General features: G+C 41.2%; 2 protein-coding genes across 5 annotated transcripts; one reads left to right on the forward strand and one right to left on the reverse strand.

Annotated features, from left to right (window-relative positions):
• Positions 1 to 512: 512 nt before the first annotated feature.
• Positions 513 to 16,215, reverse strand: LOC145657512 (uncharacterized). 2 transcript variants are annotated; one of them, XM_081712701.1, is made up of 7 exons: positions 14,660 to 16,215; positions 13,369 to 13,431; positions 11,878 to 12,165; positions 11,332 to 11,622; positions 2,888 to 2,904; positions 2,263 to 2,340; positions 513 to 1,153 (listed from the first exon to the last, which is right to left on the reverse strand). In XM_081712701.1, exons 2-7 carry the CDS (start codon positions 13,427 to 13,429, stop codon positions 932 to 934), a joined length of 957 nt encoding a protein of 318 aa, XP_081568827.1. In that variant the 5' UTR covers positions 13,430 to 13,431; positions 14,660 to 16,215; the 3' UTR covers positions 513 to 931. The 2 variants fall into 2 exon arrangements, with proteins under 2 accessions (XP_081568827.1, XP_081568824.1); XM_081712698.1 differs by having other exon boundaries at positions 14,605 to 16,215.
• A 1,532-nt stretch (positions 16,216 to 17,747) lies between these two features.
• On the forward strand, positions 17,748 to 23,021 carry LOC145657513 (uncharacterized). Of its 3 annotated transcripts, XR_014123252.1 has the most exons (5): positions 17,748 to 17,770; positions 20,069 to 20,101; positions 21,301 to 21,588; positions 21,830 to 22,055; positions 22,580 to 23,021. XR_014123252.1 is itself a non-coding variant. In XM_081712710.1 (4 exons), exons 2-4 carry the CDS (start codon positions 20,071 to 20,073, stop codon positions 21,862 to 21,864), a joined length of 354 nt encoding a protein of 117 aa, XP_081568836.1. In that variant the 5' UTR covers positions 17,748 to 17,770; positions 20,069 to 20,070; the 3' UTR covers positions 21,865 to 23,021. The 3 variants fall into 3 exon arrangements, 2 of the variants coding, with proteins under 2 accessions (XP_081568836.1, XP_081568851.1); XM_081712710.1 differs by having other exon boundaries at positions 21,830 to 23,021; XM_081712725.1 differs by lacking the exon at positions 21,830 to 22,055.
• Positions 23,022 to 25,414: the final 2,393 nt, after the last annotated feature.

The raw sequence follows: 25,414 nt of genomic DNA on the forward strand, positions 1-25,414 counted from the left end.
ATGTCTTGTGATAGTTACCCTCCACCACAGTGTGTTCATGGACTGTGGGTTTGAAATGCACATATGCTGTGTGTATATATATTTATATATGTATGTAAATTAAAACACAGGATTAACCCAGAAAAGTTTGTATATTTTAACTAAGTACGTAAAACAAAAGTGTATTAAGAAAAAATTAACTTACCTGTGATTTTATTTATTTTTTTTGAGAGTCTTCCATGTTGTCTTTGAAGGGGAGCTTTATGGGGAATTGTCCTGTTTAAAGACAGGAAGTGACAAAACCCAATTTCCTGTTTTTCCTTGTATTAGTTTCCAAAGGAAATTTCAAGAGTGGAGTTTTGATGTTGACTTATGTTGGAGAATTTATGATTGCTGATTTTCTTTTATTGAACTTGTAACTTGTAAATGCTAAATTCTATTTTTTTTAAACATTTTGTTTGTTTTTGTAGTGATTGCCAGATGAATCCTTGAAGCTTTCCATCCAATTGGTTCAAACCCCCCTGCTGGCTAAACCTTTATTGTCATTTCAACTATTTGTGATGGATCTCTTGGCTGTTTTGCACCAGTGTCAGCATGGGAATAGGCACTGCCAACAATAGAAATAAAAACAACTTAATATGATTTTGTGTGGTTCATTCAATTATCTAATCTGTTTTTGATGTGTAGGTAATGGTTTTGGAGGTCTACTAGTGTCAAAAAACAGGTTGATTCCAGTCAATGTTTAAATAAATCAAATAGGACATGAGATGTTTATGTTAAGATGTTTTTAAGACTGTTGCAGTGTTTTTCAAAGATGGGAAAATGGTTATGCTTATGAATACCGTGGTGACTTCATTCACTTTTATTAAGAAATAATATTTTTTCCACTGTGCTTGGATTCAGTTGGTTTCTCTTTTTGAAAATAACTTCCCCGGCTTTGAAGAAAACACTTTCACATGGTACTGAGAAGGCAGGGGTGCACAAGTATCCCACAGCAAGCCTGTAGAGATTTGGATATATGCACCTCTGCCTCTGCCAGTACTGGAGGGGACCCTGTGTTCTGCTTTTCTTCAGTTCTGCCAGGTCTGCACTTCAACTGTGGCATCAGCAGTGACATTGTGAGTTCTTCTGGCCTCCATGAATGTGGCATCAAAATGACACCACTGTTTGTTTCCTGAGAAGCAAAACCAGATAATATGAATGAGATCATAACTCTGAAATTGACTTTAATCCAATGCAAAAATACTAACCAGGTCTTTCAGCTACAGCATCCTGTGATGTTGAAGCTGCAGCTGGGGTTGAATGTGACTGTCTAGACGCTATTACATTGGAACATTCAAAGGTGACTTGTTTTATTCCTTCATCTGCCTTTTTTGGGCTAAAGGATCCAAGTGATTTGTATCTTGGGTCTAGCAGCGTTCCCAGCAATATAATGCTCATGCTGTGTGGAGCTTTTCCCTAAGGAGCCTGATGAGGTCTCTCCCAGTTCACTAGCTACTGGGACCGTTGCCTTTGCTGCCTCTTCCTGGAGCATCTTTTCCACCATTTTCAATAATAGCACCACTTTGGAGCCAGATACCTTTTTCTCCTCTGACAGCACCACAGTGGCCTTGTGAAAAGGAGACAGTATAGACAGGAGCTCACAAACATTATTGTACTCATCAGAGGTCAGAGCAGGAATACCAGTTTGTAAGCCTGCCAGTGCTTACAGGCTCCCTGAGTTCTACTAATCGCTCCAGCATTTGAAAGCTGCTGTACCACCTTGTTTCAACCTCCTGAATCAGTTTCTTTTTTGGTTTTCCCATATGCTCTTAAACAAGGTCCAGCTTCTCCTTTAACAATAAAAACCTAAACGTTACATATGTAGCAATATAAAACAATGTGTATACAAATGTGAAAATAATGTTACTAACTTTGACAGTTGTGCTGCTTCTAAAATAGCCCACCAGCTTCCTTGCCTTTGTAGGAATGGCAGACAGCACTGGGGTTAGTTCAAGAGCTTTTTTAACAACTATATTCAGGGTGTGAGCAATGCAGAAGGCATGACGCAGCTTCAGCTGTTTGCCACAGGCAATCATATCAGATGCGCCATCAGTAACTAGACATGTTACTTTGGATTTTATTTCCCATTCTTCCATAAGAGAGGATTTCACACAGGCCAAATTTTCAGCTGTGTGCGCCTGTGGGAATTTCACTACACCGAGTAATGTGCACTTCAGACATGTGTTGTCATCTATAAAATGGCAGGTCACAGCCAAGTAGTTTGTCTGCTGTCACACTCACTGCATGAACTTTCTGGACCTCAACTTTGGTCTTCGCTTTCGCTTGTTGATATTTGGCCTCAACCATGGCCTTTGCGGTCTAAAGGGAAGGAAGAAATATATTATTTTTTTAATACTACTCTCATAATTTATCCATGTCACCACACATACTTTCCTAGTTGGGAAAATATAGGTTGGATCAAATTTTGCTACTAAGTCCCTGAAGCCTTTATCCTCAACTGTGCTAAATGGTTGTGTGTTTCTAACAATCATGAAGACCAAAGCCTCATCCAGCTCTTCCTTTCTGGTCATTGCTTTGTAAAGATTAGATTACACTTTGTCATTTTTAGACTTTGTAATCCAGTCCAAACTGCAAATAACATGTAAGGTGCAGAGAATAATGCAGTATATAAATATATATATATACAGTATATACACATTATATATATGCATATTATGTTAACAGTGAATAAAATAAAATCAGGTTATGGTTTAATTACAGTATTTGCATGTCAGAAGTCATTACATGAACATGTGCACATGTTTTGTTTTTATTTTTTGATGTGTGTGATGAATGTTGCATCGTGGTCAATGTCATTATTATGATGGTTGATTAACAAATATGAAAATTGGAAACGTATACCCACCTTGGCTGGATCCAACTCTATCCCCCTCATTATACATGACAAGTACAATAACACAGATGAGGTGTTGTTGTTGTATCCCAGTGGCTTGGAATGGAAAAAAAAAATGCCTTGTGAATATTATAGTAGTAACACATTTCATTATTTACAGGCATATTATGTGCAATACCTTATTTGGAGAGATCTGCTCAAAGTGTTTCCATACAGGGGAAACCCTTTTCCTTTTAGCAGGCTCCATGAAAACAAGCTCATCAATGTCACAGGCAAATTGACAGAACACAAACATGCAAATTTTGCATGGATCCATTGCGCTTTATGTGTGTTCATAAATTGTGCCAACACTCGAAATGCTTCCTGAACCAGTGAGGTTTCAGGCATCATCAGTGACGTCATTCATCCTTAAAGAAGCAAGCCTCGATACATGTTTCATAAAAGACTTCCTGGAGCTCTCGACATGTGCTCCGAAGCCTCGGCACAGTAGGGGCCATCACTAGTCTCTCACTTGGAGTGAGGAGTAGGAGTGAAGGGTGAGAGTGAGGAGTAGGAGTGTGGGGTGAGAGTGAGAGGTGAGAGTGAGGGATGAGAGTGAGTAGGAGTGAGGGGTGAGAGTGAGTAGGAGTGAGGGGTGAGAGTGAGGGGTGAGATTGAGGAGGGGGGTGAAAGTAAGGAGTAGGAGTGATGAGTGAGAGTGAGGTGTGAGAGTGAGTAGGAGTGATGGGTGAGTGAGGAGTAGGAGTGAGCAGTGATAGTGAGGGGTGAAAGTGGGTAGGTGTGAGGGGTGAGAGAGTAAGTAGGAGTGAGGGGTGAGAATGAGAAGTGAGAGTGAGGGGTGAGAGAGTAAATAGGAGTGAAGGGTGAGAATGAGGAGTAGAAGTGAGGGGTGTGAGCCACTCAAACTAGGAGGTGCACCATATTAAAAACATCAAGGAAGCATTAACAAGAGAGCCTGACATTCTACCCGACTCACATGAACATGTAGGGAATTCCACAGCAGATATTTAAAAAATAAATGTTTTGATTTAGTTGAGAGGAAATTCAACTATGAAATTTAAAACAAGCCTCGTAAGATGTTTATGGTCATCTCTGGGATTCCAGTAAAAGGACAAAACGTAGATAATGTAAAATCAGGCAAAAATTAAAATGTAATCACAACCTCAAAGACAGAAACCATGAAAAGTGTCTTGTAATCTAATCTGGATTCACAACCGCATGAGATGAATTTCTCAGATGTGTTTTCTTCTTCTCTTTCCCCCTGGTTTGCTTTAGTCTGTTGTCCAGTTTGTGGACATAGTGCCCATCACTTGTGAAACAGAATGTATGTCATGAATAAATGTCTTGTTTGGTCCTTCCTATTGTCCGTCTCTATGGTTTCCTTTCTCAAGTTTCACTTTTCCAGTCCTGTTCCAGTCCCTGTTTTGGTTTTCACTGTTCATGATTTGCACCTGCGCCTTGTTTAGTGTTCATTAGTTCAAGTATTTAAACCCTGTCTGGTTCCCTGTGTTTTTGCTGTTCATTGCGTGTGTTTGTGTGGCATGTATTGCATGTATTGCATGTATTGCATGTATTGCATGTATTGCATGTATTGCATGTATTGCATGTGTGTAAGCTCGTCTTTGTTTCTAAGCCTCTGTTTATGTTAGCCTGTTTGATTCTAGCTGTTTTGTTTTTCCTTAACTCCGTATGTTACTTCTTTCTGTTATAGCTGCTTTCCCTGTTTGCCTTCGTGTGCTTTTGGTTTGTGTTTCCTAGGCTTTGTTATCCTAGCCCTTGTTTTTGTTATGTATTCTATGACCCTGGACTACTCTGACTACAACTCTGGATTTGCCCCTAAGAAATCTCGCTCTCCTCCGCACATGCGACCACCTCATTACCGCTCACCATTACAATAACCTGAACAATAAGGGGAACTCTTAAATAAAACATGTTGACAAATGGCAACTAAACTATTTAAACTATTCAAAGATACTACAGACAAAATTGTCTGTTTTTCCATGACTTGACAAAAGTATTTACAGTTGCATTAAATTACATCACAGGATCGCATAGTAATATTTCCATAAACATATTTACAGTACTGGGCAGATCCTCTTATAGTGATTGATACATATTCATCAATATGAATCAAACCTTACTGTACCTGCTCTACCAGGTGAGCTTCAGGAGCGCTCTAATCATGTATACATACACTGATCTTTGACCCCTGAATGGGACAGAGAAAGGCAGTGCGGATCTGTGTGTGTCTGTGTGTGTGTATTTAAACATACAGAGTTATAATTATATGTGTATGTACGAGATTGGTCACTGTGACAAGATCAAGAGGGATTGTGGGATCAAATTCAATCAAATTCAATCAGGAAGTAACTAGTACAGTGATGGAGAACTGTTTAGAAATCAAACTAAAACAAATCTGGATCTTGTAGAGAGATAGTGTTGTAAATGTAGAATAGAAACATACTCAGAGTTCAAAGTGAATGAACCAGTGGAGAGAATGAGCTACACAAAGGGGGGGGGGGGGGTACACAACAACAACAACAACAACAACAACAACCACCACCACCACCCTGATCACCACCTGTGCTCCGTCATAACTATGATCACTGCTGAAGCTCCAGTCTGTCATATTAACACACAGCATAATTACTGCACCATCACTGACTACATCTACATATTAACACACAGCATAATTACTGCACCATCACTGACTACATTTACATATTAACACACAGCATAATTACTGCACCATCACTGACTACATTTACATATTATCACACAGCATAATTACTACACCATCACTGACTACATTTACATATTAACACACAGCATAATTACTACACCATCACTGACTACATCTACATATTAACACACAGCATAATTACTGCACCATCACTGACTACATCTACATATTAACACACAGCATAATTACTGCACCATCACTGACTACATTTACTTATTAACACACAGCATAATTACTGCACCATCACTGACTACATTTACATATTAACACACAGCATAATTACTGCACCTTCACTGACTACATTTACTTATTAACACACAGCATAATTACTGCACCTTCACTGACTACATTTACATATTAACACACAGCATAATTACTGCACCATCACTGACTACATCTACATATTAACACACAGCATAATTACTGCACCATCACTGACTACATTTACTTATTAACACACAGCATAATTACTGCACCATCACTGACTACATTTACTTATTAACACACAGCATAATTACTGCACCATCACTGACTACATTTACATATTAACACACAGCATAATTACTGCACCATCACTGACTATATTTACATATTAACACACAGCATAATTACTGCACCATCACTGACTATATTTACATATTAACACACAGCATAATTACTGCACCATCACTGACTATATTTACATATTAACACACAGCATAACTACTACACCATCACTGACTACATTTACTTATTAACACACAGCATAATTACTACAGTAAACAGTGGTATTGAGGCTGAAGTATTTGTTGATTTATTGAGGGTCGGCTGTAGAGGGATTGAGCTTCAGGAGCAGACAAGGCCAAACTAAAAAAAAAAAAAACATAAGACACACTAGAAATACAACTACTATTATTATTAATAATAATAATAATAATAATAATAATAATAATAATATTATTGGTTACATTTATTTAGCACCTTTCTCAAACTCAAGGACACTTTACAGACAGAAATCAGCTTTTATTCTCAAATCACTGATAGACAAATCACTGAAGCGGCAGCCAATTTACACACACAGTCTGTCAGAAACCACAGACCCCTGTGGGACTGAAGGGTGCAGGGGAAGGGGAGGAGGTTCAGACCAGGACAGAGCACCACCCATAGCTGGACATATACACATACATAGAGCACCACCCATAGCTGGACATACACACACATACGTAGAGCAGCACCCATAGCTGGACATATACACACATACGTAGAGCACCACCCATAGCTGGACATATACACACATACGTAGAGCACCACCCATAGCTGGACATATACACACACATGCAGAGCACCACCCATAGCTGGACATATACACACACACACAGAGCAGCACCCATAGCTGGACATATACACACATACGTAGAGCAGCACCCATAGCTGGACATATACACACATACGTAGAGCAGCACCCATAGCTGGACATATACACACATACGTAGAACAGCACCCATAGCTGGACATATACACACATACGTAGAGCAGCACCCATAGCTGGACATATACACACACACGTAGAGCAGCACCCATAGCTGGACATATACACACACACGCAGAGCACCACCCATAGCTGGACATATACACACACACACACAGAGCACCACCCATAGCTGGACATACACACACACGTAGAGCAGCACCCATAGCTGGACATATACACACACACGTAGAGCAGCACCCATAGCTGGACATATACACACACACGCAGAGCAGCACCCATAGCTGGACATACACACACATACGTAGAGCACCACCCATAGCTGGACATACACACATACGTAGAGCAGCACCCATAGCTGGACATATACACACATACGTAGAGCACCACCCATAGCTGGACATACACACATACGTAGAGCAGCACCCATAGCTGGACATATGCACACATACGTAGAGCAGCACCCATAGCTGGACATATACACACATACGTAGAGCACCACCCATAGCTGGACATATACACACATACGTAGAGCACCACCCATAGCTGGACATATACACACACACACACACACACACACACACACACACACACAGAGCACCACCCATAGCTGGACATACACACACATACGTAGAGCACCACCCATAGCTGGACATATACACACACACACACACACACACAGAGCACCACCCATAGCTGGACATACACACACATACGTAGAGCACCACCCATAGCTGGACATATACACACACACACACACACACACACACACACACACACACACAGAGCACCACCCATAGCTGGACATACACACACATACGTAGAGCACCACCCATAGCTGGACATATACACACACACACACACACACACACACACACACACAGAGCAGCACCCATAGCTGGACATATACACACATACGTAGAGCAGCACCCATAGCTGGACATATACACACATACGTAGAGCAGCACCCATAGCTGGACATATACACACATACGTAGAGCAGCACCCATAGCTGGACATATACACACACACGTAGAGCACCACCCATAGCTGGACATATACACACATACGTAGAGCAGCACCCATAGCTGGACATACACACATACGTAGAGCACCACCCATAGCTGGACATACACACATACGTAGAGCAGCACCCATAGCTGGACATATACACACATACGTAGAGCAGCACCCATAGCTGGACATACACACACACGCAGAGCACCACCCATAGCTGGACATACACACACACACACACACACACACACACACACACAGAGCACCATCCATAGCTGGACATATACACACATACGTAGAGCACCACCCATAGCTGGACATACACACACACACGCAGAGCAGCACCCATAGCTGGACATATACACACACACGCAGAGCAGCACCCATAGCTGGACATACACACACATACGTAGAGCACCACCCATAGCTGGACATACACACACATACGTAGAGCACCACCCATAGCTGGACATATACACACATACGTAGAGCACCACCCATAGCTGGACATATACACACATACGTAGAGCACCACCCATAGCTGGACATATACACACACACGCAGAGCACCACCCATAGCTGGACATATACACACATACGTAGAGCACCACCCATAGCTGGACATATACACACATACGTAGAGCACCACCCATAGCTGGACATATACACACATACGTAGAGCACCACCCATAGCTGGACATATACACACACACGCAGAGCACCACCCATAGCTGGACATATACACACACACGCAGAGCACCACCCATAGCTGGACATACACACACACACAGAGCACCATCCATAGCTGGACATATACACACACACAGAGCAGCACCCATAGCTGGACATACACACACATACGTAGAGCAGCACCCATAGCTGGACATACACACATACGTAGAGCACCACCCATAGCTGGACATACACACACACACACACGTAGAGCACCACCCATAGCTGGACATACACACACACACACAGAGCACCACCCATAGCTGGACATACACACATACGTAGAGCACCACCCATAGCTGGACATATACACACACACGCAGAGCACCACCCATAGCTGGACATTCACACACACAGAGCACCACCCATAGCTGGACATACACACATACGTAGAGCACCACCCATAGCTGGACATATACACACACACGTAGAGCACCACCCATAGCTGGACATACTCACACACACACAGAGCACCACCCATAGCTGGGCATATACACACATACGTAGAGCACCACCCATAGCTGGACATATACACACACACGCAGAGCACCACCCATAGCTGGACATACACACACACACACACACACACACACACACACACACACACACACACACACACACACAGAGCACCATCCATAGCTGGACATATACACACATACGTAGAGCACCACCCATAGCTGGACATACACACATACGTAGAGCACCACCCATAGCTGGACATATACACACACACACAGAGCAGCACCCATAGCTGGACATATACACACATACGTAGAGCACCACCCATAGCTGGACATATACACACACACAGAGCACCACCCATAGCTGGACATATACACACACACAGAGCACCACCCATAGCTGGACATATACACACACACACAGAGCAGCACCCATAGCTGGACATATACACACACACACAGAGCAGCACCCATAGCTGGACATATACACACATACGTAGAGCACCACCCATAGCTGGACATATACACACACACGCAGAGCACCACCCATAGCTGGACATATACACACACACGCAGAGCAGCACCCATAGCTGGACATATACACACATACGTAGAGCACCACCCATAGCTGGACATATACACACATACATAGAGCACCACCCATAGCTGGACATATACACACATACATAGAGCACCACCCATAGCTGGACATATACACACATACGTAGAGCACCACCCATAGCTGGACATATACACACACACGCAGAGCACCACCCATAGCTGGACATACACACACACACAGAGCACCATCCATAGCTGGACATATACACACACACGCAGAGCACCACCCATAGCTGGACATACACACACACACACACACACACACACACACACACACACAGAGCAGCACCCATAGCTGGACATATACACACATACGTAGAGCACCACCCATAGCTGGACATATACACACACACGCAGAGCACCACCCATAGCTGGACATATACACACACACGCAGAGCACCACCCATAGCTGGACATACACACACACACAGAGCACCATCCATAGCTGGACATATACACACACACAGAGCACCAACCATAGCTGGACACACTCAAATCACTCACAGACAGATGAGAAGCAGCAGCCAATTTACACACAGTGTTCTCTCTATTAGAAACTACAGGAGAACCAGGTGTAGGAGAAGGGGAGGAGGTTAAGACCAGGACAGAGCACCAACCATCACTGAACAAACATACACACACACACACACACACACACACACACACACACACACACACACACACACACACACACACACATCTATCTTTATCTATATTCATGCACAACTCACATTGATACAGGACAGTTTGAGTATCCAATCATCCTAACCTCCATGTTTTTGGGAGGATTCCAGAGGAAACCTACGCAGATACAGGGAGAACATGGAAACTCCACCCAGATAGGGACTCGACCCCCACACAGACACAAGAACACCACAGTGAAGATGTATCTCTGTCTGTCGCTTCTTCCCAGTCTTCCCCTTATATTCCCCTTATGCGCTGGGTAGAATGAGGCAGCCAATCAAGACAACACCGCAGCCGAGAACAATTCCAGCACAGGACAGAAGACTTCATCAAGTGGAGGAGGAGCATCAAGAAGGGGACGTAAACAATCACAAATTTTTCCCACTCAATCACTCTTTTGTTTTGGTATCAGCAAGCAAGCATCACACCAAGTGGTGTAAAACATCAGTGGCTGGATTCAAGCATGTCCATCCACCTCAAAGAGTCCAGTGAAAATCAACCAGGTCCACATGCTCTATTGGGGATATACTTTGATAAACAGGACCTCAACTAAGACCAAGACCTCAAACTATGACACTCAGTTCACGCTGTTTACATGATCCCAGCATTCATAGTCTAACTAAAACGGAACCACGGATGTGCATGTAAACATAATTACTGATACTACGCACACCCCCCTCCCCAACAAAAAGTAACTAGGCAACATTAAAATCACAGTAACCATACTTACCTTCCACAGTAACTGTGTATGTCTGTATAATCTCTTCATGCTTAGTGTCTCTGATGATGTAAACTCCACTATCAGATGGTGTGGTTCCTTGCAGCTCCACAGCAGAGATAAGCAACACTCTCTGAGTGTATTCAGGTTTACACTTCAGTGAGTGTCCAGCCACTGTACAGATCTGTCCACTAGAGGGAGCAGCTGCACCTGTGCTGTTATAAATCACCTCCACTGACTCTGATATGAGCAAATCCAGCACCAGAGGTTCACCAGGCTTAATCTGAACTGAAGAATTACAGGCTTTGGAAAAAACAATTAGAAACTTCAATGTAATATACAACTGATTTGACCATGTAACCTCAGAACGGTAAATCTGATATAAACATTTAAACGTTACATACAAGCTCCTTCTGTTTTTCCCCACATATCTGATATTTGAAGTTTACAATTCTATGTTCTACTTAGAACATACTCTAAGTTCTACTTAAAGTTCTCTCTGTCTACATAAATAATGGTTTAGTAACAATAACTAGGTAATCCATTGAGGACACTTACCCTCTATCTGTAGACTCACATCACAGAGCTCTTGACCTTTACAGGCGCAGGTGTACAAGGACCTCTTAGTGTAATCAGCATCAGTGATGGTGAGGGAGAGATCTCCCTTCAGGTACTGATCATGGGACATGTGAAATCCCTCCTCTGACTGGCAGGACGTCTGGTTACACTGAGCCAGTACGTCATGTGGTTTATGATATAAAGTCCATGTGACCAGACCAGAACATGTCTGAGTGCAGGGGAGAGTAGCATCATCATGAAGATTCACCTTTACTGAAGGAAAAGAACCTGAAAGACACATTAAGAAAAGAGAGTTTAAAACGTTACAGTGGTGCTTGAAAGTTTAGGAACTCTTTAGAAGTTTCTATATTTCTACATATATATGAACTAAAACTTCATCAGATTGTCAAAAAAGTCCTGAAAGTAGATAAAGAGAAACAAATCAAACAAATCAAACAAAATAATACTGTCATTTATTTATAGAGGAAAATGTTTCATATCAAGGCAATAAATATCAACTTGTAAACAATATTTATTATTTAGAATGTTATTTATTTTATCTGTCATATCCATGCATGATACAGCGCAAGTATCTATATATAATATATAATTATACATATATAAAATACATCCCACACTAAATAATCCCCTACACAACTGAACCACAGTGGCTTTTAATGAAAAAATATCAGATTGGTATTTACATCAGGCGACAATCAAATGCAAGACATCAGTATCAGATCAGTAGAGAAAAACTGGTATCATGCTCTCTCTATAAATACAGTAAAACTAAAAATAATCAACCATTCACTCAGACTACTTAAATATTCTTGGTTACTCAAATATGCATTTCTATGTAAGAGCAGAACTGACTGATACTGCTCTTTCATACGACTGCAGGGACATCTGTGCCTTCTATGTCTGTGTCTACATGACCATTCTGGTGAGCTTTTAATTAAATGGTTCTGAAATGCAAGTCTATTAGCAAAGTGACAGGAAATCTGTCCAATGAAATTGATTAATTTTGTCACTCTGGGGGCGGGCCATTAGCAACCTATCCCTTCTCAGTGTTCTGAAAAAAAGGTTATGACATTATTAGTAAAGGATCACTGTGTTCATGCTACCTTAGCCAGCTGACTATGAATGGGGTCTATGAGTGAGACAGACACTGTAGTTATACAGTAGGTACAAGGAGCCACATATCCACAGTGAGTTATACAGTACAGTTCTCATGAATAGCAGCAATGCAGTAAACAAGTTTACTATCCATTTTAATGTTATAAAAATGGATGGCATCGTTTACGCTGTGCAGCGCAAAATGAATTATTAAAAACAACCGTCAGAATTTATTACTTAATTTAATAATAATTTTATTAAATATAAAGAAGATTAAATAAAGATAAAGGTCAAGCAGGTACAATAGTCTGGTTAACACACCAAAGTCATGGATGAAATTCTGATGACCTGAGAGAACCTGTTCTGTCCACTTACCAGCTATGACTGTCCGCAGCTGTAACAGCAGAACACAGTGACACCTGCTGCAGGACAGCATGACTGAGGAGACAAAAGAGAACCCAGTGAGTACTGTACAGAGGAGACAGGAGAACCCAGTCAGTACTGTACAGAGGAGACAGGAGGACCCAGTCAGTACTGTACAGAGGAGACAGGAGGACCCAGTCAGTACTGTACAGAGGAGACAGGAGAACCCAGTCAGTACTATACAGAGGAGACAGGAGAACCCAGTCAGTACTGTAGAGAGGGGACAGGAGGACCCAGTCAGTACTGTACAGAGGGGACAGGAGAACCCAGTCAGTACTGTACAGAGGAGACAGGAGAACCCAGTCAGTACTGTACAGAGGAGACAGGAGGACCCAGTCAGTACTGTACAGAGGAGACAGGACAACCCCAGTCAGTACTGTACAGGTAGGAGCAGAGTGATCACTATTAGGAAAAATGTCACTTATTTACAGTACCCTGATTACAGCACCTGGCATAAAATAAACAGGACTAAACCCCACTACACCTCAGCAGCACAGTAATCCTCCTTTACCAGAGAGGGGTTAGTCCAGGGTCCAGAACATCACAGTCCTACCTGCCAGTACGTTGTGTCACTGTTCAGCTCCCTTATTCCCAGCAGTCATGCTGTGTTTGATATTTCTGGCAACACTAAACTACTAATCAGACGGGACTCATTTTCCAGTCATATGTACATATAGCAACTTTACCACAAGACCTCTGGAGTGTATAACAGACTCACACAGGATCAGAAACCTCAGGATAAATTACAGACATGTCAGCGGCTAATGGATTTATGTATTACTGTCTCACTAAAACATCCACGTGTGATACGTAGCCTTCGTTGGTCGCAACCACTAAATATTTTTCACACATTTGCACAGAATTCTGTTATTTAATGAAACCACTTATAGTAATGACTTGGGTTTGAACATTAGCAGGTTACATATGTGTAGGGGAATTTACTTAAAACCTCTGAGAAGTCATTTGCCTATTCGAGCACTTCCGAGATTGGAGAAAAAAAGCGCCCAAACTCTGATATGTGAACCCTGGATATTCGCCCGGGATTAAAAACCCCTGAGATTACAGCAAACAGCCGTTTATAGCAGGAAAAGGACGCAATAATTATTACTGACACTGCAGTAGGTAAAATGACGGACATGACGAGAGTAAAATCACTGAGGAACGAGGGAAATAATTACATTACCACACCTCGCCATGTCAAATGAATCCTGTCCGAAAGGTTTTAACACATGAGGTTCTGAACCTTGGTTTTGGGGACGCACCGCCCTGCACAGTTTCCCATCTGATCCAGCTCATGAAAGACTTGATGACCCAGAAAACCTGAAACTGTCCGCCAGTGGATGCACTGTTACCAGCCTTAAATGTACATGACAAACACAGAAATAAACCTGAAACAGTTTTTCTTTGGGCTGATAAACTGTTCCTGGCAACATGCAGAATCAATTAGTCTGTAATGCACCTATAAAACAGGAGTATTGTAACGGTCAGTAATTTGCGGACTGTCCCCTTAAGTTACGTTTACGTAAAAGGCGTGTGCACGTAGCCCACGCGGAAGAGTTGGTTTTGTACTGTGCGTGACGGACGTTGCCGGACCCAGCTCTTCATTTATCGTTATTTACTTCTTTAGAAACGCGTTATGAGCTGTGGATGTTTTTACAACTCATGTATGAGCTGTCTACAATACTCCAGGAGCCAGCCTGTGTCACGTGGTGAATAAACCAGCAGGTTTACTACTAAACTGAGTGATTCTGCTCCGCATCTCCTCCACGTGCTTCACAGGCTTCTCTCTACCAGTTCCAAAGATCTGCTCATCTGGGTTGGAGTATAATTTAAACAGGACTAACTCCAATCGTTACAGTATGTACTAAAGTAGACAGTTACTGTATGTGCAAGGCAGGTGTTCTTAATAAAGTTACCGGTGAGTTTATGTAGCAACATTCGTACTTGGGATATTTATCTAACGACCTCGCAAATATTGTGGAGAAAAATGTGTGATAAAAAATAGAGGCAGTGAAACCCACTGGCTAATCACAGAGTGCGACAGTGCTTTTGAATATTATTATTATTATTATTATTATTATTTAATAGCAATAAAGGTTTGTACGCCACATGGACATTATCTCCTACCAAACGCATTTACTGAGGTAACTGCACGCAGGAGACACACAGTCCATCTACTGAACTGCAGCATAAGAAGGCAGAACAGCACGCGGAGGGAACAAAGCGCACAGCTACTATCGCTCAGTGCACGAGCTAAAGTCCCTAAATGAACACATGAACCCGTTCAACAGTCCGCGAGAACAATCAGAGTTCTTAGCAGACATGCAAACTTTAAAACAGCTGCACTAAACATTACATATTAATTTATTATCTATGCAGTTGCCTAGTTGCGTTCATAAATCAGACTTTCTGACAGCTAGCGCGCATATTTGGACGGTAATCAGAAGTACATCGACATATAAACACTTTTAAACTAACTGCTAGAGATGTTGGAACTTGAAATGTCAAATTTTTTTCTCCTCCAAACCCTTCTCTTTCCCTTTATGGTTCTTTCAACCTACAATTCACCAAGACACACAAGTGGCAGGCCAATCCGTTTCAACTCAGGCAAGCATATATGCTTGCGGATAAATGTGTGTGCGGTTTATTTGTTTTTTCACATGAAAGTTAAGAGGTGCGGTGTGACTGCGCAGGATGCGAGCGCCCCTGTTCCTCTCCGAGCAGAGGATAGGCAGCCGTATCCACGCAGTCTAAGCCACGCCGACCCGAAATGGGAACCCGAGTTTGACTTCAGCTTTCTGTTCGAGTACAGCGGCCGAGGCGGAGACACGGACACGGAGAGACGTTTGGAGGCAGGTCGCCGATTGTCGCGTAAGCTCAGGTTCAGCCGCCCAGTTCAGTAAGATGATCAAGTGTATCTATTAATATTTTATATTAACTGTTACCTTATAGAAAGCATCACCCTTGCCGTTCCTGGCAGCTTCACGAAATATTACATATTAATTTATTATCTATGCAGATGGATACTTTTTCCGTCCTATATTGCTGAGCCGTTATGTTCATAAATCACTTTCTGACAGCTAGCGCGTATATCTGGACGGTAATCAGAAGTACATCTATATAAAAACTCATAAACTCACCGTTACAGATGTCGCCTTTCAACCTGAAACTTGATTCAAAATGTTTCAAAAATTAAACCCGCGTGTAACCTCTGCCTAAAGGCGCCCTAATGAAATCATTTAGAGGAAGCACATCTCAGAAATTTCGTGTTAGATCAATGCAAGTTAGCGCGGTGCCTCCAGAAATGTGTCTAGTACTATGTTGATAGTAATAAATCCTTTTAAACCCTCTCATGATTAATGACCCGAATGATTCACAGATTAGTAAATACAACAAATGACACTTAATTTAAAAAAAACCAAAAACGTATATCCCTGCACAAAAGAAAGCAATCGCGAAATAACAGAAGCAAATCACAAACAACGAAAACCGATTCAACATAAGTATGACCGATTAATGCAGTCACCTATTAACGTCACCACAAGCGGCGGAAAAAACTCAACGCGAAAAAAATACCAATATTAATATTTCTCTTACCCTCAGAGGCTTCAGTTGCAAATCAACCAATTGAATAATTACGGAAATTAGCAAATAAACGCTCAACAAAAATTGGTCAATACAGCAACGTAGTACGTGGATGTTCACAAACGTTTGTGTTAAGTAGTGATAGCAAACGCACTGACGCTTTTTCCTAACTGTACCAAACAAAAAAGTTCATTACTCACAGCTTCATGACACAGTACACAATAGCGGCATCTGGTGGCCAAAACTTCAAAGTGCTTTGTGCATCTGGTTGACAGATCTTTATTTGTTTAGGTAGTTGGTTAGTTATCTATTTATTTATTTCCAGCTTTTAAAACGTGTGCATGTCTTCAAAATCTCATTGCTGATGTGGGTACATACATCCAGGGCAGGATACTTTGATGGCTGAATAATGTGATGTATTCTATTACAATACATAAAACAGTAATATATTCAGAATACATTTAGAATGCACCCAGAACACATCTTACTAAGTCATATTTAAGAGCAAAACTATTTTATATATTTTAAATTTAAGTTCTAAATTGTGAACAGCTTATCATTAAACTGCCATCAATTTATGACTTTCTAAATTAAAGAATTATAAATAATTATTATAATAGCGTTCTTATAAAATATTCTACCTTATTTGACGGCAAAAGTTAAGTGTTCAAACTTCAGAACGCTTTTTCCTATTTCCGGCTCTGTGGTCACGTGATCATTGTAGAACGAATCACGCGCCAAGGTTCAGGTTCAAGTGTGACATTTAGCGGTGAGTTTAAGTGTTTATATGTCGATGTACTTCTGATTACCGTCCAAATATGCGCGCTAGCTGCCAGAAAGTCTGATTTATGAGCGCAACTAGCCAACTGCATAGATAATAAGTTAATATGTAATATTTAGTGCAGCTGTTTTAAAGTTTGCATGTCTGCTAAGAACTCTGGTTGTTCTCGCGGACTGTTGAACGGGTTCATGTGTTCATTTAGGGACTTTAGCTAGTGCACCAGACCAGAGTCTTAACAAACATTGTCGCGCTTGTGTGAGAAGCTGAGAGGAGACGCGAGTAGCTGCTTGTTGTGGCGCTTCGGCTCCTCTCCATATGAGTCATGGACTTGTGAGTATCGGAACAACCAGCCCCGTGTGTCTCAGACGCTTCATTCTCCACTTGTGCACCAACGAGTTAACACAAACGTTTCTGAACATCCACGTGCTATATTGACCAAAAGTACGAATGTTGCTACATAAACTCACCGGTCACTTTATTAAGAACACCTGCCTTGCACATACAGTAACTGTCTACTTTAGTACATACTGTAACGCTTGGAGTTAGTCCTGTTTAAATTATACTCCAACCCAGATTAGCAGATCTTTGGAACTGGTAGAGAGAAGCCTGTGAAGCACGTGGAGGAGATTCGAACCAGACTCACTCAGTTTAGTAGTAAACTTGCTGGTTTATTCACCACGTAACACAGGCTCGCTCCTGGAGTATTGTAGACAGCTCATACATGAGTTGTAAAAACATCCACAGCTCATAACGCGTTACTAAAGAAGTAAATAACGATAAATGAAGATCTGGGTCCAGCAACGTCCGCCACGCACAGTACAAAACCAACTCTTCCGCGTGGCCTACGTGCACACGCCTTTTACGTAAACGTAACTTAAGGGGACAGTCCGCAAATTACTGACCGTTACAATACTCCTGTTTTATAGGTGCATTACAGACTAATTGATTCTGCATGTTACTAGGAACATCTTATCAGCCCAAAGAAAAACTGTTTCAGGTTTATTTCCGTGCTTGTCATGTAGATTTAAGACTGGTAACAGTGCATCCGCTGGCGGACAGTTTCAGGTTTTCTGGGTCATCAAGTCTTTCATGAGCTGGATCAGATGGGAAACTGTGAAGGGCGGTGGGTCCCCAGAACCAAGGTTCAGAACCTCATGTGTTAAAACCTTTCGGACAGGATTAATTTGACATGGCGAGGTGTGGTAATGTAATTATTTCCCTCGTTCCTCAGTGATTTTACTCTCGCCATGTCAGTCATTTTACCTACTGCAGCGTCAGCAAGAATTCTTGCACCTTTTTCCTGGTATAAACGTCCGTTTGCTGTAATCTCAGGGGTTTTTAAATCCCGGGCCAATATCCAGGGTTGACATATCAGAGTTTGGGCGCTTTTGTCTCCAATCACGGAAGTGCTTGAGGAGGCAAATGACTTCTCAGAAGTTTTAAGTAAATTCCCCTACATGTATGTAACCAGCTAATATTCAAACCCAAGTCATTATTACTATAAGTGGTTTCATTAAATAACAAAATTCTGTGCAGATGTGTGAAAAATATTCTGTGGTTTCTTTCAACGAAAGCTACGCATCACGTGGATATTTCTGTGAGACAGTAATACGTAAATCCAGTAGCCACTGACGTCTGTAATTTATCCCGAGGTTTCTGATCCTGTGTGCGAGTCTGTCATACACTCTAGAGGTCTTGTGGTAAAGTTGCTTTACGTACACGACTGGAACATGAGTCCCGTCTGATTAGCACTTTAGTGTTGCCAGAAATATCAAACACAGCATGACTGCTGGGAATAAGGGAACTGAACAGTGACACAACGTACTGGCAGGCAGGACTGTGATGTTCTGGACCCTGGACTAATCCCCTCTGGTAAAGGAGGATTACTGTGCTGCTGATGTGTAGTGGGGTTTAGTCCTGTTTCTACTGTGGGATAGATGGTGCTTTAGTCCTGTTTCTAATATTGTTTAGTAGTTTAGTCCTGTTTCTTTTATGGCAGGTGGTATAATTACGTTAATGTAAATGACTGACTGACTTTTTTTCCTAGTAGTGAACACCGTGAGATTTACTCAGCTGCTCCTACCTGCAGAGTACTGACTGGGTTCTCCTGTCTCCTCTGTACAGTACTGACTGGGTCCTCCTGTCTCCTCTGTACAGTACTGACTGGGTCCTCCTGTCTCCTCTGTACAGTACTGACTGGGTCCTCCTGTCTCCTCTGTACAGTACTGACTGGGTTCTCCTGTCTCCTCTGTACAGTACTGACTGGGTTCTCTTTTGTCTCCTCAGTCATGCTGTTACAGCTGCTGACAGTCATAGCTGGTAAGTGGATAGAACAGGTTCTCTCAGGTCATCAGAATTTCATCCTTGACTTTGGTGTGTTAACCGGACTATTGTACCGGCTTGACCTTTATCTTTATTTAATCTTCTTTATATTTAATACAATTATTATTCAAATTAATTACATTTATAAATCCTGATGGTTGTTTTTAATAATTCATTTTGCGCTGCACAGCATAAACAATATCATCCATTTTTTTAACATTTAAAAGGATTGTAAACATATTTATTGCATTGCTGCTATTCATGAGAACTGTACTGTATAACTCACTGTGGATGCTCAGCTCGTCGTACCTACTGTATAACTACAGTGTCTGTCTCACTCATAGACCCCATTCATAGTCAGCTGGCTAAGGTAGCATGAACACAGTGATGCTTTACTAATAATGTCGTAAGCCTTTCTTCAGAACACTGAGAAGGTTCAGGCTGCTATAGGCCTGCCCCCGGAGTGAGAAACATAAAATTAATAAATTTCATTGGTCAGATTTCCTGTCACTTTGCTAATAGATTTGCATTTCAGAACCCTTTAATTAAAAGATTACCAGAATGGTCATGTAGACAGACATAGAAGGCACAGATGTCCCTGCAGCCATACTAATGAGCAGTATCAGTCAGTTCTGCTCTTACTTAGAAATGCATCTTTGAGTAAGCAAGAATATTTAAGTAGCCTGAGTGAATGGTTGATATTTTTAGTTTTACTGTATTTATAGAGAGAGCATGATACCAGTTGATAAACATCTGATACTGATGTCTTGCATTTGAATGTCGTCTGATATCAATACCAATCTGATATTTTTTCATTAAAAGCCACTGTGGTTCAGTTGTGTAGGGAATTATTTTTTGTGTGGGATGTATTATATATGCTGTATCATGCATGGATATGACAGATAAAATAAATAACATTCTAAATAATAAATATCAACTTGTAAACAATATTTATTGCCTTGATATGAAACATTGGGTCATTTTCCTCTATAAATAATATTATTATAGACTAATATTGGGTCTAATATTTGGTTTAATTAGTTTGATTTGTTTTTTTTTCTACTTTCAGGACTTGTTTGACAATATGATGAAGTTTTAGTTAATATATATGTAGAAATATAGAAACTTCTAAAGAGTTCCTAAACTTTCAAGCACCACTAACGTTTTAAACTCTCTTTTCTTAATGTGTCTTTCAGGCTCTTTTCCTTCAGTAAAGGTGAATCTTCATAATGCTGCTACTCTCCCCTGCACTCAGCTGTGTTCTGGTCTGGTCACATGGACTTTATATCGTAACCCACATGACATACTGGCTCAGTGTAACCAGACATCCTGCCAGTCAGAGGAGGGATTTCACATGTCCTATGATCAGTACCTGAAGGGAGATCTCTCCCTCAGCATCACTGATGCTGATTACACTAAGAGGACCTTGTACACCTGCACCTGTAGTGGTAAAGACATCTGTGATGTGAGTCTACAGATAGAGGGTAAGTGTCCTCGATGGTTTACCTAGTTATTGTTACTAAACCATTATTAATGTAGACAGAACTTTATTTATATGGAGTAAATAAGGTAGAACATAGAAAACTTCACAAACATCAAATATGTGGGGAAAACAGAAGGAGCTTGTATGTAATGTTTAAATGTCTGTTAGATTTACAGTTCTGAGGATACATGGTCAAATCAGTTGTATATTACATTGAAGTTTCTAATTGTTTTTCCCCACAGCCTGGAATTCTTCAGTTCAGATTAAGCCTGGATAAGGAGAATGCTGTATAGTTTAATCTCAGAGAATGTGTATTAATATGCATTGTGGGATGTCAATTGATAAACTTCAAATAATATATTATCAAAATGCTGCCAGTGTGACTCCAAGGTCAAAGTTAGCCGACACCACCAGCATGACCTGAGCTGCCACACACCGCTGCTCATCAGGAGGGCGACCTTACATAAGGTAGAGAGCAGAGCTGTGTCCAGCTCCACCTGCCCCCTCCCTGGTGCTGCAGTGCAACCGTGTGCCCCAGGTGTGCAAGACTGAGGAAAAAAACAAAGAGTCAGGACAAGTGCCAGGCTGGCCAGACTGCCTCTAATCCCCCTGGAGCCAAAGACACATCTGTTGTGAAGGTTTATTTCTCTCTGTTGTTAACAAGGTGGGACAACAGACAGGAGACCTTGGATCAATGGGTTAAAAAAATTACTTCCGACATTTACTTCACCCTAGAATACTAGAGAATTGAGTTAATTTTCTATTAGGTTCATTTCATCAGATAAACTAGAAAATGAATTAAACGATGGCACCTCTAAGGATATTTGAGAATGGAGTCTGTAACGAAAACCACAGCAAGAGAAACAAGAATGTACTAAAGAGATTACATATAAAACTCCTAAATTAAGCTTATATTTCATAAGTAGTGAAGAAACAGTCATTTTAGGCAATAGTCCTGTTCAGATTTGTTTTATTTGTCTGTTGTGTCTCAGAACCTGCACATGTGAAATGAATGGACTTCACCTGCTCTGCAGATGACCACGGTCAGTTGCCTTACAGCCTCTGTAAGCAATAGAAACCTTCAGGGCCATGTTTGCAAACTTGTTCTCCAACCTGATATTGTCTGACATCCGGCATTCCTGACACTCGTGCATATTACTTCCTGAGAAAAATCTTTAATTAAATGTAGTTTTAAATGTATGCAGAGATGTTGGTCTGTGATATTTCCATTTCAATCCTCTTGAGTGTGTCTCCGTTTCCTGTAGGATGACTAAAGAGAGAACCTCCAGTGCAAATGTAAAAATGGGGGTACGTTTGTTGTCTTTCTTCACAACTGCTTCCTCTCCAACATACACATACTTGTGTTCTTTTTTCTACTGGACAAATACAACACACATTACATTTACTTTGACTTAAAGCACAAAGTTCCACTTCTGACTCTTGGTTTTTCCTGATTCAGAAAACACCAGTTCTCTTCTGCTGGTAATCAGGGAAAGAAACTCATTACATATCTGAATGTTTTATGTTTTACACAGTCACAAATGACCCCAAACATAAGTAACCAAAGCTGATTTTAAAGACTGCATAAACCTACAGATCAAATTATGTAAATGACCATATTACTTACAGTGAGTAAAACCATAAGAAAATAAGTAAGTAATAGATAACTGTCTCTAAGCCCCATTAACCACATTAGTACTTTAATACTGATTTTTGAATAAATAAATAAATAGTACAGTAGAAATTGCCCAGTCTTGCAGTTGTGAAAGTCAAAGGTTGTCACTCTTTGGTGGTAGGAGAACTGATTTGGCATTATGGGAAAATTCATAGACATAGTAATCATACCTTCTCTGTATGAGTGAGCATTGAAACCCCATTAAAAGTAGAATGACTTCAATATAAATATATTTTTAAAAACTGGCACAGCAGAGTTTTTTCAAATTTGATCTGATAGCCAAGTGCCACCACTCAGTTTTTTTTTAGTGTGATTTTTCAGTACTGGAGATCCCCTTGGCCTGCATATGTGCAATATTGCACTAGTGGTAAGTCCTGTTTTAGCTGGCAGTCAAGCTGTATGATAAACCTCTGAGAAACACTATATAGGAAAATCATTTTGAGCAGTGCTTAATTTTGTCCTAAAAGTCGTAAAATCTAATCTAATCTAAAACTCTTCAAAAAAAACTGTTAGTCTCCGTTTCTCTCTGTTTAGGGAGCGTTAGTTTGAGCAACGAAATACCGCAATATCGTGCATATAAGCGCATTCCAATTTGAATCTCTGGGACTTGACCGTGAATCGCTAACACGCGGATAGCTTCACCGCAGTCAACGGAGACCACTAGTAGTTTGTGCATTACTCATTCAGACTCTTCCTACGTACCCTTAATACTTGAATAAGGAAGTACACAGTGCAACCGTACATGCTCTGTTCTGTTTTTGGTGGGCTTTTCTGTGACATCTACAGCTTCCTGCTGAAACAAAAGACATTGTAAAAAAATAAAAATAAAAAAACCCCACAACAATCTTTCATCCATTCAATAACGTACTGACAAAGGAGTAAACCAAACATATAAAATGGTGAGATACTTTTATTGACTCTGCTCCACAGTTATTATTCAACTGAAAGTGAGATCAGAGTTCATACCAAGAAAGTCTTAATAAAAACACCCCATACTTAAAAGAAACAAAAGTCACAAACAAGGGCAATTGCTTGTTGTACATTATATGTATCATATTTCTTCAGATTGTAATGATTTTTTAATTAGCACTATAAAACATGAAATTTATTTTAAACTTTAGTGTTATTATATTCTATAGTCTAATGTATTATAAAAATGTTATAAAACATTTTATAAAAATAAATGGTAACACTACATGGTGCCACTGCCCACATGTCTTTGTCCTGTCAATATGTCTTGTGTTTACACTCCTTTAACCCCATATTGCCTTTAGATATTGTAAGGTGGGCTCAAACTCAGGTCAGCTAGCTGACGACGCTGCCAGCCTACTGGGTGAGCAACCATGCTCAAATGTTGGAACAGGTATACAAGAAAAGTAAGTAACCAAAGGGAAGTTGCCGCTTTGCTGCAAGGCACACAAAGAACCGCAAGACCGCAGCAGCTATAAAAACCAAACTTTGAACCAAAATGATGATAATATCACGCATAATTATCACTTATTAGAGCCGGATACTGTCGCCCTTTCTTGTAAACATCATCGCACCGTGCAACGCTCACACGAGCGCATCAACAGTCGCTAAGAGGCTCGCAAAGTGCACAAACGACAGCGCGTTTCTAGGATAAAAGTCTACAGCGTAGCACCATACCCCATAACATGCAACCAGTTATGCTCTGTGGCGTGTCGATGAGGAGAGCTTAGTTTGGCAGAGGACGCGGTCGCGATAAGCAAATGTCGCATTTGCTTTGCGCCAAAGGTTCGAGACGTACCTGTAGCTCTAATTTGTAGGCCTGGTGTAAATGCGTCGGGAACACTGTGAGCTGGTGCTGCACTTGCAGGGAAACCGTGTAATCCATTGACTAGACGACCGGGGCGCGCGTGTAGAATTGAAGACGCTCGCGCAGCTGCCTGCGGTGCGGTTCAATCGCAGACGGTTCTCCGCCCCGCTGACGTCTCATTGGCCAGCAGACTGTAGTGTTTACCCCCCCCCCATGCGTAGCAGCTCAATAGGCAGTCAGGTAGCATGAAAGCGTTTGTATTCAGGTATGCAGGGCAAAACAATTGTAGAGTTACGTATGCTAGCTGCAGACAACTGAGAGTTGCAGAGTCGTTAATGGAAGAAATCTGACTGAAACGGACGCGTTTACAGAATT

This window comes from Electrophorus electricus, chromosome 1, assembly GCF_041902795.1.
Source record: "Electrophorus electricus isolate QZ-2024a chromosome 1, ASM4190279v1, whole genome shotgun sequence".
Classification (NCBI taxonomy): Eukaryota; Metazoa; Chordata; class Actinopteri; order Gymnotiformes; family Gymnotidae; genus Electrophorus; species Electrophorus electricus.

Bases quoted from the DNA above. Each gene is read 5' to 3' on its own strand.
- LOC145657513 (XM_081712710.1), top strand. From the start codon at position 20,071: ATGCTGTTACAGCTGCTGACAGTCATAGCTG. The intron at 20,102-21,300 runs GTAAGTGGATAG...TGTGTCTTTCAG, and splicing joins GCTGCTGACAGTCATAGCTG to GCTCTTTTCCTTCAGTAAAG. The intron at 21,589-21,829 runs GTAAGTGTCCTC...TTTTCCCCACAG, and splicing joins TGTGAGTCTACAGATAGAGG to CCTGGAATTCTTCAGTTCAG.
- LOC145657512 (XM_081712701.1), bottom strand. From the start codon at position 13,429: ATGCTGTCCTGCAGCAGGTGTCACTGTGTTCTGCTGTTACAGCTGCGG. The intron at 12,166-13,368 runs GTAAGTGGACAG...TGTGTCTTTCAG, and splicing joins GCTGCGGACAGTCATAGCTG to GTTCTTTTCCTTCAGTAAAG. The intron at 11,623-11,877 runs GTAAGTGTCCTC...TTTTTTCCAAAG, and splicing joins TGTGAGTCTACAGATAGAGG to CCTGTAATTCTTCAGTTCAG.